The sequence below is a fragment of the Geospiza fortis genome, unplaced genomic scaffold, assembly GCF_000277835.1.
Source record: "Geospiza fortis unplaced genomic scaffold, GeoFor_1.0 scaffold5, whole genome shotgun sequence".
NCBI classification, from domain to species: Eukaryota; Metazoa; Chordata; class Aves; order Passeriformes; family Thraupidae; genus Geospiza; species Geospiza fortis.
In genome coordinates, this window is record NW_005054421.1 from 1,743,716 (window position 1) to 1,759,106 (window position 15,391).

The 15,391-nt window shown below is 50.2% G+C and overlaps 1 protein-coding gene across 1 annotated transcript in view; it reads right to left on the reverse strand.

Moving 5' to 3' along the window:
* The window catches only part of PRRX1 (paired related homeobox 1), a 35,569-nt gene extending 20,494 nt beyond the window's left edge, over positions 1-15,075 (reverse strand). Inside the window, exon 1 of the mRNA XM_031061685.1 lies at positions 15,036-15,075. Coding sequence (XP_030917545.1) covers positions 15,036-15,060 — 25 coding nt within the window. The 5' untranslated portion in view covers positions 15,061-15,075. The remainder of the gene's footprint in view (positions 1-15,035) is intronic.
* Positions 15,076-15,391: the final 316 nt, after the last annotated feature.

Consider the following 15,391-nt stretch of genomic DNA (forward strand, 5'->3'; position numbering starts at 1 on the left):
CTGCGTGCTTTGGGACTGCTCACATCCCTCTCCCCAGCTCTCCAGCTCGCTGGCAAGCTCAGGCACAGGGCTGGGACACAGCGAGCTGGTTTCTGCAAGGGGTTCGCTAAGCTGATGGCTGCTAAGCTCTAAGCAGGCTGCAAAGATACCCTGAACTCATTGTCCCCACAGTTCATTAAGTTAGGGAGGAATATGAGGGAAGCATCCCATTCCTCCAGGCTAGATGGTCAGCTGGGATAGACTGAGGTCAACAGTGTGGAGGTTTGGGAGCTCCATCACCTCCTGATCCTGCACAACTCAGCCACCAGCTGGGACAAAATGCAGCCTCCCTTCCCTGTCCCTGGATTATTCCCACCTCCTCGAGGGGGAAAGAGCTCTGCCACCAAACTCCTCAGGTCCTCAAGCTTTTTTCCCCTCAGGCTCTGGCAAAGGAGAGCTCAGAGCTGGGAGTCCCTGCTGGTGTTTCTCAGGATGAATGCTGTGTCCACGCAGAGTGCACGCAGCACAGAGAGCGTGCCTGGGGAAGGGAAAAGCCATCACTGGCTGTCTGCACTGCACCAGGGCTATCTTTAGTTAACCTGGAAAAAGTGACAGTCCAGAAACCGTCCAGAAACAGCCTCCACCTTGGCTCTCAAAGGGGGCTCCAGAGAGGTCAGCCTGAGCTATGTTTTCCTGCCACAAACCTGGAGCCTGCTCGGTGAGCTGTAAAACGTTCCTGTCCCTCTGGTTGGCAAAAACTTTTCTGTTTCCTTCCCCAGACCTACAGAGACAGGGATTTATTGGGCAGATACCCTTTGTCTGCCTTGTTCTGGAAGGAGATTTAGCCATCCACAGGACTTGTGCAGCACCAACAGAGAAGAAAGGGGAAAACGAGTCCCTTTTGCAGGCAGCTGCAGCCCGTGGCACACACCCTGCCTGCTCTAGCACCTGTAAAACCCAGCCTGCACCAGTTAACCCCTGCAAGGCCAGCAATTGTCACCTGGCTTCAAATTCAGGGTGTCTTACTGGGCTGGGGAGCAGGGAGAGCTTTGCCATGGCTGTGCCACTCAGAGTTGTTCATGCACAGCAGTGCATGCCACAGCAGGACCAACCCAAATATTCACACATCCTAAGCTGGATCCTCCCAGAACTGTGCTACTGCTGGAGATCAGCATGGACACAGGCTCCAGACTGGCTGTGCCTTCTCTCACTGCATTCTCTGCTCTTTCAAACCTTAAAGCTGGCTGAGTCTCATCCTCCTGCCGTACACACACTGATAGAATTGTGCTTTTGTCATCCCAGGCTTTAACACGACCCCAGAATCTGAAGCCTAATACAAAAATCAAATAAATAATTAAAAGCCACGATCCTTCAAGCAATGCTGAGACTGGGCTTTGCTCTTGCTGTGGGGGCATGGCACATTCAGGTAGTGACAGTCTTCCCATAAAGGCTCTGGGTTCTCTGTTTAGGGAACCAGGCAAAAGCTGGCATCCTGGCAGTAATGGCCTGTTGTCACCATGATATTTTCTGAAAAATCCTCTTTGCCCAGGATTTTCTCCTGGGAAGCTGAGAAGCCTCAGAGAGGAATGAAAACAATAATTATCTGATTGCTGCTCCTGTGTTTGCTGCTTTGCAATGTGGCTTTGACATTTGTTTACCAACAGGTGAATGTTTGCTTGGTTCCATGTGAATTGTTTTAAATTAATGACCAATCACCATCAGCTCAGTCACGAGCTTTCTTTATCATTCTTGCTTGCCTTCTGATGTATCCTCTCTCTTTCTTTAGTATAGTTTTAGTATAGCATTCTTTTAATATAATATATAATAAAATAACAAATCAGCCTTCTGAGAACTTGGAGACAGATTCTCATCTCTCACCTCATCCTGGGCATCCTCACAAACACCACAGCCTGTCATTAATCAGCTGTTTTGTTTTAAAAGCTGAAGTGTGTCAGCTAAATCCACCTGCAGAGCCAGGTGTTGCTCTAGGCACTCCCAGTCAGGCACAGAACTAAAGGCTGAAACGCCCAACTCGAGACAATGCACAGGAAAATCTCAGCCATTTCCTGGTCCACAAGTCAGATGGCAATTTCTATAGGGCAGAGCCTGGAAGGCAGACCCTGGAGTGCTTTAGGGGAAAAAAAGGTCTTTTAAATTTACTCTCCCAAGCCAACATCATCAAGTGAGTGTCCTGGGATCCGGATTTATTTCCCAAGCTCTGATGAGAAGGAGCCCATCAAAGCGCTGTCATCCGCTGCCACGGATCCTGCCCTCGCAGCTCACACCCTGCTTTCACTCAGCACATAGCTCAAGTGCCCCCTGATGAAAAAGACACCTTCCTGAATCAAAACCCACAGGAGCAAAATCCCAAGTCTCCATACAAAGCAAACCCAAGTTGTATTTCGACCAAATCAGGTCCCAGCATTAGGAGCATTACAGGAGCTGGAGATGAAAAATCTCCTTTTGAGCTGGAGAACTCATCCCCGATGAAGGATGGATGAGTTACTAAAACAAATATCACATTTGGTTCTGGCTAACAGGACTCTGCTCAGGGGAGCTCAAGTACTCCCAAAGATTATCATTTATGCACAGCTGACTTCAAGTCCTCTTGCTTGCTGAGCCCAGGCTGTGATACAACCTACAGATTTCTCCACAAACCTCTTCTGTTGGTCAGGCATTTGTTTCTCAGTTGCTCTGGCAGTTTTATGGAATCTACCACCTGGGCACAGATAAAATACCAAAACCCTCAGTCCTGGGCAAGGGTTATACCCTTTCCTGGTTACCTGCCAGCCTATGGCCAAAATCAGGGGTCCCATCCTCAGTGCCTGCCTCGGGAGCCCTGGTGCTGCACTCCCCCAGAGAGAAGGGTGCCCACAGCCACCCTAATCACAGATCTGCCCCAGAGCTCCACCAGCACTGGCTGAAACAGGCCAGGCTGCCCCAAAACAACACCAAATCCCTGTGACTGCCCAGATAGCTTTGGGGTGTCCCAGCAGGCAGTCCTGGTTACTGGGACCAGCCTGCCTCACCTTCACCTACTCCCCACGCTTCCAGTTTTCACAAAGAAAGGGCTTTGACTTCTCTCAAATCATCAGAGGAAATACGGAAATAGAGGAAATAAGGAAATAAATGTCAAAGGCTTGAAACTCAAACACCTTAAAAGTTGCAAATGATAATAACCACGGGGGTTAGAGGAGGGGAAATGCCTCCTGTTGGCCAGAGCAGAGATGCTGCTTCTCCACCATCTCCTGCTGTGCTTCTTGGCCTTAAACTGCAAAATCAAAAAAGAGGGAAAAGCTGCTGGAAAACCCCATCAAAGATCTGTTCCTCTCTCCTGGCTTCCCGTGCTCCCTGTGCTGGCTGGGCTGTGCCTTGCTCAAAGCCCAGCTTGCCACGCTGGAGCGAAGCGCGCCGAGGACGCGCCTCAGGTTCTTTGAAGCAGCCACAACAGAGAGAGAGGACATCCTCTCCTCAGGGACCTGCCACACGGGCACAGCAAAGCCAGCCTGCAATGTGTGGCAAGCAGGAGACAGGCAGTGATGGGGAAGAAGCCATGGGGCAGAGCTCAGAGCAGCCTCCCACAGGAGATGGGTGTTTTGGATTGCGCCCTCAAATCCCAAATCCCTCGAAGTGCCTTCCAGAAGGGCAGCCCAACTTTCCCAGCTGGCTCGCCAGAGGAAATGCTTACAATGCAATGTGCTCTTTGCCTCTGATCTCATGGCAGTTTTTGAGGAATTGGCCAACTTCAACCATGTTTCGACCATTTGAACAGAAGTTTTGACCATTTGAACAGAAATCGTGAAGGTAATTCAGCTCCTATTCGTTTTTTGAAAACCTGGTGGCTTGGAAAAAGGAAAGAGGATTATTAATGTCAGCAGCAAAGATCCAGCAGCTGGGTGAGCCCAAGATTTTACAAGATACAAGAACCCAGAGTCTCACCCTGCTGCTCTAACAAAACAAAGGAAAATGCCAGCAGAGCTCAGCCCAGGCTGCTCCATGGGCATCCCTGGAGGTGCACAGTGGCCACCCACTGCCACCCTCACATAACCCCCCTCACCTTCCTTAAGACCAGGACTGGAGGAGCTGACTGAGCAGACCAAGTTCCAGATTTTGGTGTTTTTAACTATTAATCGTGGGGAAAGCAGAGCTGGAGAGGATGGGACGTGCAGCACCAACTGTGCCTGTGTGCCCTGCAGGGAGGGAATGCAGTCCCCACTCCTGAGGGGACATTGGCCACCCCACCCCGGCTCCAGTCCCCGCTGCCACAGACCTTCCTGAGGGCTTGGGCCAGTAGATGGCACCAGAATAACAGAGAAACCCCTCTGCATCTCCCCACACCTCCGGAGCAGCATCTCTTCCCCAACACACAGCACGGGGCACTGGCACCCACCGATGGCTCTCAGCTCTCTGTTTTAAAAGCCTGTTCAGAGCTGACTTCTTCAAAAGTTCTACCATGCAAACTCTAGGAGAAAAAAAAGAGGTTTCAAACTGAGATACCCTGCCTTTTGAAGGCTTATAAAATCTTTTTTTTTTATTCCAGCAACTTAGATGCTGCTTTTAAATGAAACACAGAAGCAAAGTATTTGCCCAATGTAGCTGATTTCTCCATAACTGCTTTAATTTGGAGAAGGCTTCCTCTATCCTGCTAGAACTAACAGCAGTTCTCTGCCTGCTGCATTTGAGTAGGACCTGCATTTCTTGATGTAGAAGCAATTCACTTGAGAAGGGCCAGGCTACATTTTTAGGTAGCAAAGTCCCCTTCTCTTTGGCTCTTGTGACTGTCAACACTGTTAGAGGACAGACCAGCGCTGCCTCCCCAGCAGCTTCTGCTGTCAGATAATGACAGCATCCCTGATTCCAGCGGGTTCAGCATCATCTCAACCCTCCCAAAACAAGCAGCAGGACCAGCCCAGGCCAGGGTGGGCATTTTCCCCAGGAGGTACCCACCTCTCTCTTGCACACCGGGCGTGCAAGGATTTTTCTCTTTACAAAGAAGATGCCCCAAAACGGAATTAACAGCCAGTGCACATCCTGCAGCAAAACCCATCAATGTCACAGAGAGCTAAGGATGATCCTATTCCCACTCCTGCCTTGTGGTACCTTCTGATCATCAAGGTGAATAACCATGTTTTTAGAAGGACTTGGGCAAAGATGATGGTGGTCTCCAGGGATGGTCTCTGCAGCACAGACACGATTCTCGCAGGGAAATGCATTTTTTAGTTCCTGTCTCAGCTGTGACAGGTGACAAGATGTGTGTGGGCACTACGTGGTGGCACCAAACACCCTGGAGCTGCAGCCATGGCTCTGCATGGGGCAGGTCTCATGTGCTTAGGGAGGCACCAGGATAGACTCAGAACCTTGAATCCTGCTTGGAGGATCTGGGACAAATTCAGACCACCTGGCTTTTCACACCCAGACTGAGGTTTGAACATGGCCCAGCCCAGCAATGTCTTTAGAGCAGTTTGATGATTTTGATCTTTCCCCCCACATCCCCGTTATTAATCACACTGAAGGAAAGTGTAATTCCTCCAAACCAAACCATTGCCAAACCATTTCTCGGCACACTTTTTACTCAAGGTCCCTTCTAGGAACAGAGCACGTTTGGAAACCCCCACAACTCCACACTCCTTGGCCAGCAGCACATCCATGACCACATGTCCACAAGCACTGAGCTTTGGGGCTGGAAAATGACCACGCCAGCCAGGTGGAGAAAGGCTCCCATTGCCACGGGCTCAGTGGTGGAGCAGAGAACCAGCCATGAGGGCTTTGTTTTATGAACTTTCCTGGAAGAGCTGCCCTTCTGCAGCTCTTTGGGCATTGCTGGTTCAGCAGCTCTTTCCATGCTGGTGACAACTGAATGCACAGTGGAGTGTGGACACAGGGGATGGGTGACTGCTCTGATCACCCCAACCCTGCAAACCCTTCTGCAAACCCTTCCCTTGGTGCCAGCCCTGCACAGCCACCTCTGATCCCCCCAAGGAGCTCACCCCACTGTTTCAGAGATGCTCTGTCCCACGAGGATGCTCAGCACGTTTATCCCTCTCCCCAGCACTGATTAGATTTGCAGCTCTCCCTGTTTTCCTCATTTTTCAAAAGCTGGCAGGGTTGAAGCTACAGGAGACACTGCTCACTCAGAGCCTCCACCTGGCCAGAAATAGCAGAAATCACACACAACAGCCTGCTGCCTTCAGAGCTGCAGTAAACTCCAAAGAGCTCCTGAAATGCAAGAGAAAGTTGGGCTATTCCAAACTGCAGGGCTGATGTTTGCCCTTCACAGCCCTGTGATTTTGGAGATTTGGGATTTTGGAGATTTGGGATTTTGGAGAGGGTTTTGTCCCATAAATGTGAGGCAGCTGGTTCACATAAGGGCCTGAGTTATGATCAGGGATGAGGACATTGCTTTCCTGTTGTGTTTCTCGCTATGTTTTGGTTCAAACCTGTAAACAGACTAGCACCAAGTGGATCTGTGCTCTCCATCTGGTCCTGTGTTCTGGTTTCCTGGCAGGAACATGCCTGCAGCACATCTCCCATCCCTCAGCCCGAGCTGAGCTCTTCAGTTGCTGTGTGAGACTCAGCCACAGCATTTCACCCAGTTACCCCACTGGTGAGATCAATAATTCATGGCTGACTAAAGCTGCTCTTCCAAAAGGGCTTCCAGATATTCATGGATGCAGCAGCCAGCGCTCTCCTTTGGAGTCATTTCTAGTGATTACACAGCATCTCACAGCTAAAAAATGCATTTCCTACCTCCTCTGAATGCATGTCTGGCTTTTGCTCACAGCCACTGGCTCTCATTCCACCTTTCTCTGATGGATTAAAGGCAGGGGGGAGAAAGGCTTCCACCTAGCAAGTCACAGAAATGTGGATTTCACTCCATCACCACAAGTGTCTGGAAGAACCTTTGACACGTTGTGGCCTGAAAGGGACAGTGATCCATCACACAACCTACAGTGCTCCCACTCAGAGTGCAGATCAAGGAAGCAGAGCAGAAAGCAAAGTCCTTCTGAGGATTCCTGGGGAGCAGCACCATGGGTGTAGCAAGAGATGACAGGGAGCCTGGCATCACAAAGCAAGAAAACCAGGGTTCAGCACCCAGCTCCACACAGAGCTCTTCAACCCCCCCAGAACAAGGCAACCTCCTCCAGACATCAGCTCTCTCTGCTCAGAGGAACACACAAAATGCACAAAGGTGAACCTGTCCAAAATGATGAAGAGCAGCTTTCTGGGGTGGTTTTGCTGCTAACCACACCCTAGTTTTTCTTTTCCATCATTCCATACAGTGACTGTGACCCTTCCTCACCCACACTCAGCTCCATGGGTGCCTCCTGCCCCACAGGCATCCCAGCTGAGCACAGCACAGCACCCTGCCTGCAATGGGGGGAAATTCAGAGGCAGCACCATTGTGCTGGCCAGAACAGATCAATCTCAGGATCAAACAAGTTCCCACTAAAGTCACACAGCCCCTGACACCTGGGAGGATTCCCTTCCCAAGGCAGGATGAGCTCTATGCTGTTTATTCCTTGTTTGTCTCCATCAGATCTGTGATGAAGTCTCAACAAGGCTTCCTTCCAAGGCAATCTCTTCCAAGGTTTCCTTACCCTCTCCAGACCTGGGAGGATGTCCCTACTGCCTCACATCTGCAATGGCAGTAGGTGGGCTTCGAAATCAATTTTTACTTGAGTCTGAGCACCTCTTCTTTCCTTCTAAACTGGAGCCAGACCTCTGTTTAGCTCTTCTCTGGACTTTTTTGGACTCAGTTTGCACCTTCTTGACACACAGAGCCCACCTGGAGCTCTCCCGAGCACAGGGAGAGGATGGCCCACAAACAAGGCAAAGCTGTAGGACATGCTGAGGGTGAGAAACATCTGCCTCTCATAAAGATGTGGTGTTCTGCACTGAGCAGCACAGCTGGTCCAAGGCCAGACAAGCAGAATTACAAAAGGCATGGATCCACAGCACTCTTTGCTCCCAGTTCATCCTAGATCCCATGCTGCCCACCTTTCTCTGGTGGATTAAAGGCAGGGGGGAGAAAGACTTCTACCTAGAAAGTCACAGGAACGTGGATTTGGCAGTCACAGCCACAGGATCCACAGCGCTCCAAGGGAGCCTCTGTGCTCCCAGTTCATTCCAGATCCCGTGCTGCTCTCATTTCCAGGGAGAAACACTGCACTGTGACATGGGGACATCTCTGGGATCTCACCACAGGAGCATGGGCAACCTCTTCCCCCAGCAAGCCCAACTTCTCCACTGGGAATCATGGTGGAGAGCAGAGGGATCCACCCTGCCAGGGCTCCCCCCCAGCTGGAGGCCTTGGCTGGTGGCAGGGCACTGGGCAGGAGGCTCTGCACCAAAATAGGGCATTAGTGAGCAACTGGAGCTCTGCATTCTTCTCCAGGCCCTGCATTTTCCTAACGGGAATGCCTCAGAAACCCAGTGGGGGGGAAAGAGGAATTTACAGTTCCCTTCCAAAAACCAGTCTTTGTTTGTTTGATCGTTTTTTTAAATGATCGAGTAACTTGTGAATACATTTTCTGATGATTCCCACATCCTCCCAGCTGGAGAACGGCTCATGAACAGACTCCAAGCTCTGTAAATGAGCTTGTTAGTCATAAGTCTTCAAACAGGCTTGATAAACAACTTTCAGCCTGCAGGATATTCATCAACCATTCTGTCTGCCTGGTCTCCTGACACTAATTTATTATTTACAATGAGAGATCCTTCTCCTAAATCACAGGTGATTGTTTCTTTTTACTGATTAGTTGATTTAAAAAAAAAAAATTGAGGGGAAACAATGAAAAACAAATCACAAACAAGCATAGTGCTGCAAGCACTTATTCCTGAGCAGTCCTCCTAGTTTCCATGACACGTATCAGAAGTTTTCCAAATGAAACAAACTCTCAGTAACGATCTTTTTTGGCCAAACACTCAAGAGCGGGCTGCAGCCAAGAAAAAGAGTGCGACCATCCCAACCAGCCGCTGGGAATTTCACTGCCTGCCACCAAACACTCCAGGGACCGTCCTGCTGATCAGCACGTGCTGCTCCTTGCACCCCTTGGGCTTGTGGAGAGCCCAGGCACCTCAAGATGTTCAGGAGATTCACATCCATGTGCAAAAATCTAACCCTGAAAGCCACCCCAGCCCATGGGGGGGTGCACACAGCAGCACCAGGTGGGTTCCCTGCAGGAACAAACCTTGCTGAGGTTGCTCCAGGTCTTGGAAGGGGATATTCTCAATGCTAACTCCACAAAGACAAGCAGATGGAATAGCAGTTTGCTGGGGATGGTGCAGAAGGAGGAGAACCTTCCCAAACTGCCCTTTAAGCCAAGCTCTTACACAACACACATAGCCAGAAAACTCCAAAGCCCCTAATTAGGGCTCAGGGTTGTACCCAGTTATATGAGTAGGAAAACTGAGGCATGGCAAGGTGATCCTGGTCAAGTTATGGCAGGGAGTATAAAGTAAAACAGACCTCAAGATTCTGTGGCCAACACACAAAGGTGCATTTGAGCAACCAAAGACAGGCTGGGTCATCTGGTCTGATGTTTGGAGGAAGAAAATCCCTTCTGCTCCAACTGAGATTTTGGGTGCAAGCCTTTTCTGGGTAGGCTGCTCCCAGCACCTACCCAACACACACCTGACCCTAAAAACCTGCCCTGCAGTTCTCCCAAATGGAGCAGCTCTCCCTGCCTGGGGAACACACAGAGCAATTGCTTTCCTCCAGGGGCTGCCTGCTGTGTGTGCATCAAACCCACGCTGTGCTTCCACCCTCACCTCAGCTCCCATGGACAGACACGGACAGAGTCCCATCAGCAGTCACAGCAAAGGCAGCAGGATGCAGAGCTTGGCTCTGGGCTGGTCTTGAGAGTTTTCTTCCTCTCCCTGAGTGTGAAATCACCAACACATTTCCTCTGACAAGCTCAAGTACGCGGCACTGGACAGGCAGCGCTAGCAGCCCGTGCCTACAGCCAGCCTTCCTGGGGACACAGCCTGGTCTGCAGCCTTCCTGGTTCACAGGAACCATGCACTCTGAGCAGGAGCTCTGTGCTGGATTCACAAACCCTGCTCTGTGCTGGATTCACAAGCCCCTGCTCTGTGCCCTGCACCCAGGTACAGGTGATGCTGCTGGCAGGACGATGAGCACGGAGCTGCCGGCACTTGGGGCCACAAGGCAGGGAGAGGGTTCTAATGCTTGATGGGAAACCAGCCCAGGCCTGGTGGGGACAGGAGCTGCCTGCAGAGCCACCAGCAGGGCCAGCCCTTTGCAGCAGCAGCCCCAGAGCATTAACACTCTGTTTTCACTGTTCCGGCTCAGGCACTTTTCCCTTTTAAGTCCAATCCATCCCCACCGAGCCCCGCCGCGGCTGAGCTGACACGGGCAGAAGTGACAGCTCTTTGAAAGCTGCAAGCATCCCTGGTTTGGTTTTTTTTTTCTTCTTTAAACAAATGTGGATCGCATTAGTGACACTTCCAAAAAAGAAGATGATTTCCAGAGGCACTGAGCAGGTCTGAGGGCCTCACTGGCACACTCAGCTGCAGCTCAACCCAGCTCTGCCACCACTCACTCAGCACAACAAAGCCCAGAGCAGACAGACCACTCCAGGCTCCCCACGAGCTCAAATCCTCAACCTTCACTGCTCCAGCACCTACTCTGAAGGGCTGGAAGCTGCTGGGATGCTGCCTTCTGCAGCCACCCACCCTCGCTCCATCAGCACCAGGCACCCTGCTTTGATCCCAGTGCCCTGCTGCTCCCTCCAGAGCCTGATTCCATTCTCCTTTCGCAAGCCTGCCCACTCAGCAGCTGCTGCTGGCAATTCCCTCTTGCCCCAGACTGGCAGGACCAAGGAGAACTTTGATTTTGCTTTGGTCAAAGAGGCCAAAAGAGAAGTTCATCTGCTGGTGGGCTCAGAGCAGGAAGCAGTGTCCCTAAGCTGCTGATGAGTTCCAGCTCTCAGTGCAAGAGCAGTTTTGCTGCCTGAGCAGCTCATCAAGACGTGGAGAGGGTCCCAGCCAGATCCTGAGCGTCTCTTTGGATGTTTGCCCTGCCCAGCAGTCTTGCTGACTGGCTGGAGTTTCTCCTGTAGGAAAATTTCTCTAGCCAGAATAGGGGGAAAATTTGGGTGGAATATGAACTGGATGCTGCAATAGGATGTAGTGATTTGTTAAGAGTGCAGCTGGCTCCCTTTGCCTCTCATCTAACCTTCCCTTCCAGGAATATGAGGCACCAGGATGTCTTGGGCTGCCACCCCAAGGCAAACGTTCACTTCACATGGGCACGTATGAAACCCAGACTGTCTGGGACACATGCTTTAAACTGTGCTGTAACCTTTTCTTGGCCCCTGGAGGTGAGAAAGGAGCCCAGAATGCTATGTAAGCTGAATTAGATGCTCCCTGGCTTGCTCATCAGGCCTCTCTTGGCCTTCACAGACTCATCCTTGCAGATGCTTTCCACTGCAGGAGGTGCCCTCAGCTTCAGCACCACTGCTCCCTTCCCTCCTCAGCCAGAATCCTCCAGACACTCTCACTGGAAAGAAACTTCTCTTGAAGTGATGCCCTCAAAGTGCCAGCAGACAGGCAGGGCAGCTCTGCTGAGCTCCCATCCCCACCTCACAGCATCTTCCAGGGAGCAGCAGGAACAGGGCAGGAAAAGAAACATGAATTAGGAACAGCATAGATTTCCAGGGCAAACCTACATTAACAATGCAAAGGTGAGGAAGGCCGTGACAAACTTCAAATTATCTCCAGCTAAGGAATGAAATGGATGGAATTCTTCCCTGTGAGGCCCTGGCACAGGTTGCCCAGAGAAGCTGTGGCTGCCCCTGGATCCTGGGAGTGTCCAAGGACAGGCTGGACAGGGCTGGCAGCACCCTGGGATGGTGGAAAGTGTCTGGGTTGGAACTGGATGATCTTTAAGGCCCCTCCAACCCAAACCATTCTGGAATTCCATAAAACCAATCATAGCTGAAAAGCCCCTGAGGTGCTGAGGAGCTTTGTGAGCTGTGCTGGCTCTGGACAATGGGAAAACTGTCCCAACACAGGGTGACAAAGGACAAATCCCTACATTGTAGGGCTGCTACATCTACACCTGTGAGTTTCCACTGAGTCTGTAACACAGAGCCTCCGTAGAGATTCCCAGGGGGTGGTAAGAGGTTGGATTTGTGCTGCATCTCCCCCTCAGGAGGAGGCACTGGTGCCATCCTTCTCCATGCCCTCCAGACTGCCATTCACCCCTCCTTGGAGCCGTCTGCTCTCCCACCAGAGCAGCCAGCGGGTTCTGAAGGTATTTCCCACGTGCAGAGACCAGACAACAGGTTTTTCTTGGGGGAACCAGACTAAAAACCTGCTCCACCACCCAAGCAGAAGCCTTTCTGTACCCTGCATGTAACACCAAGAGGACAGTTCAAACATCAGAGCCGTGGACAACAGCTCCTCCAGCCAGACTGTGCTGAGTCTTGCTTCAAATCTCCATAATCCGCCCCAAAATCCAAGGCTCCTTTAGGAAAGGCGAGCAGGGTGGGGAAGCAGCAGTGCAGTGATTCATCCTCCCCAGAAACAGAGGCCCAAGGCTGGAATACTGTGACACTTGGTAAATATTCGTGATGTACTTCATTATGCAACAGAGGCCCAGCAGGAACACAGCTCCCTCAGGGCTCCTTAATATGGGTTTCAAAAACGATTAAATATATCATAAACAACTCCCAACCAGGAATAAACACCTATAATCCCATCAAGTCATTCTGGTGATGTCAAAAACCATGGGAGTCAACTCGGTTACCGGGGGGAAAAATAAAAATACATCCTTGAAGGAATTACAGCCCTGTAATTCTGTGTCTGCCTTGTGAAAGACCCAACTCTCCCAGCCCCTCCTGCTTTTGCTCTGTCCGTGCTCTTGCTCTTTTCCTTTCAGGCTCCCTCACATCGCAGATTTTGATGCATTCTGCACTTCTGCTGAGAGGAAAAAGGATGGAGCTCCCGACTGCAGACAGCAAAACCGCTCCATGCCCGCACAAAAATACTCCGCTGGCCGAAAAAAAAGACCTTTATTGCATGACTCAAGGCTGCTGGTCAGGTCTTCAAACACTAATACTCATCAACTGGCACACACATAAGTGGTCCATTGAATCACATGCAATGACTCGTGTGAGTAAGGGCTGCACAAATTAACCCTGAGATAATATTTTCCCATGCAATCACTGCTTTATACATCATCAAAAAGATGGAAAATAGACCGGCTAGCAGTGGAAACTCAGTGCAGATGACAGAAAGCTGATGTTCATTAAAAGCGTTCGAGCAGTTTAGACCAAACCTTTCAGTTTTATGAGAGATTTCAAAATCTAATTTTCATGGAAATGTTTTCATTACATTAAGGGGGGAAGGAGGGAAAGTAAAAACCTTCGGCAAAATCTTTTTCAAATTAAGAAGTTGGAAGCCCTGAGTGGATGGATTGAAAACACAAATACCATCAGCAAATTATGAGACCATGAGAACCAGGAAGCAAAACTGATTATGATCAAAAAAAAGTGAAATTCACAAACAAATAGAAGTTTCTTTTCACCCCTCAAAAGGAAAAGCACTCTCTAACAGAGCCAGCTCCCTCCTGTACATTCACATGGCTCTTTTTACTTTGTTAATATCAGTACCTTGACCACTTTCGTTTATTTCCTTGTGCCTTTTTTTTAAGACTCCAGATATGTGGCAGAGCCACATTTCCATTTTCTGTCTTTGTCCAGAAGCTGCAGAAATTTACATAACAAACACGAAAAGCTTTCCCACTTCAAACTGCAGGATTCAGAGGTGCAAGAAAAATATCTGATACCGCGACACTCGCTGCAATAACCACGCATCTGCCAGCCTGAGGGCAAAATTAGATAGATATGCCCAAGGAACATAAATGGAAAGGAGTTAATCAAACTTCTAACAACTGCTTGGTGTTAGTTACCTGTTACTCAACTTTTAGCCAAGCGAGCTCTCCTCAAAGCCTCGAGGATACGCGCAGTAAAATTGGCACGCGCAAAGACGCTGCCGACCAAGAACTGCGTTTTTCAGGCAGGTCATTTACAACAAGCACCTTAAAAACGATAATGATCTGATTCTGGCTTTTCCTACATTGGTTTCTGGAAGAGGAGAACTCTGGAAAGTGTTTCTTGAGGAAGATTTGCTGCTGTTGGTGGGGACTGAGGCACCGGCGGCTTGCCCGGCTCACGGCGCTGTAACCCGGGGACACCAGCACCAGCTGCTGCCCCAAGACTCTCTGTCCATCAGCAGGACAAGACAGGAAGAAAACTCCAAGGTTTAATCAATTTTCCCCTCTTCTGTCTATCAGTTGTACATCCCCTGTCTACGGACTCAGCATTTTCGGGGAGTAAGGGCTGTGATTTACTAACAAAAGAGATGCTCAATGCTCCCAGAAAAAGCAGAGGTTTGCTAAGAAAACCCTGCAGATGTCCCAGGCGCTTCTTCTCGCCTTCATCCTCAGCAACTCAGCAGCCCAAGGAATTGCTTTCCACGTTTCCAAGCAGTGGCAGAGCTTTTCCACCTCTTTTTACAATTTTTTTTTGTGAAGGATGGGGAGGCACGGGAGAACAGGCAATTCAGGACTTAGACACTCTCTTTTACTCCTGCAGCAACCTCACTTGTTCTGATTAAAAAGAGGCAATGAAGGCAAAATGAACAGCCATGTGGGAGCAGACCCGAAGTCCTGCAGCTCAGGATGCTGTTTCAGACAGCCAGGAACAGCAGGCAGAGGGTTTAAGCCCAGGCAGCAAGGGAGAGATCTCTGCCCCAGCTCATCCTTGCAGCCTGTGACTGGCGGCTCTCTGAGCTGGACACTACCTCCAAACACTGCTGCAGTGAGCAGCCATGCTCAGCCCTCCCTGAATCTACCAGTTCTTTATTGAAATAACACCTATTTCTGACCTGCACAAAATCCTGGGGTGATGAGCCCCATCACCCAAGAGTGCGAAGGCTGAAAAAGCCTTACCTCAATCTGCTGCCAGAGCAGAGGGGCTGAAGGCACACGATGCTCTGCCTGACCTGCCTGAGCAGAGGAACTCACTCACCTTGTCCCAGCAGGGCTCCTGGCATTTCCTTGAGAAGGAGTAGCAGCACTGAGGGGTCACGATGCTCACCGGGACAGGAAAAAAATCACGGGGGGACTCAGGCAGCTTGTGCCCAGATTTAATTGGGAATCAGCCTGAAATAATCTGGCAGCCACCTGAGTGCCAGTGCTTTTATACTGAAGAGAGATTAAAGGACAGCAAAACCCCCAACTTGAGCGTGTAATGGACTGAAGCACGGTTTATTCACTCCTTACGAAAGAAATCCCAGCGTAACAATTTTTCTTTTGCTGTTCATGCTTTCTCCGCACCATTTTACGAGCCATCAACAGTGAGCCTCAAACAAACCAAGCGAAAAA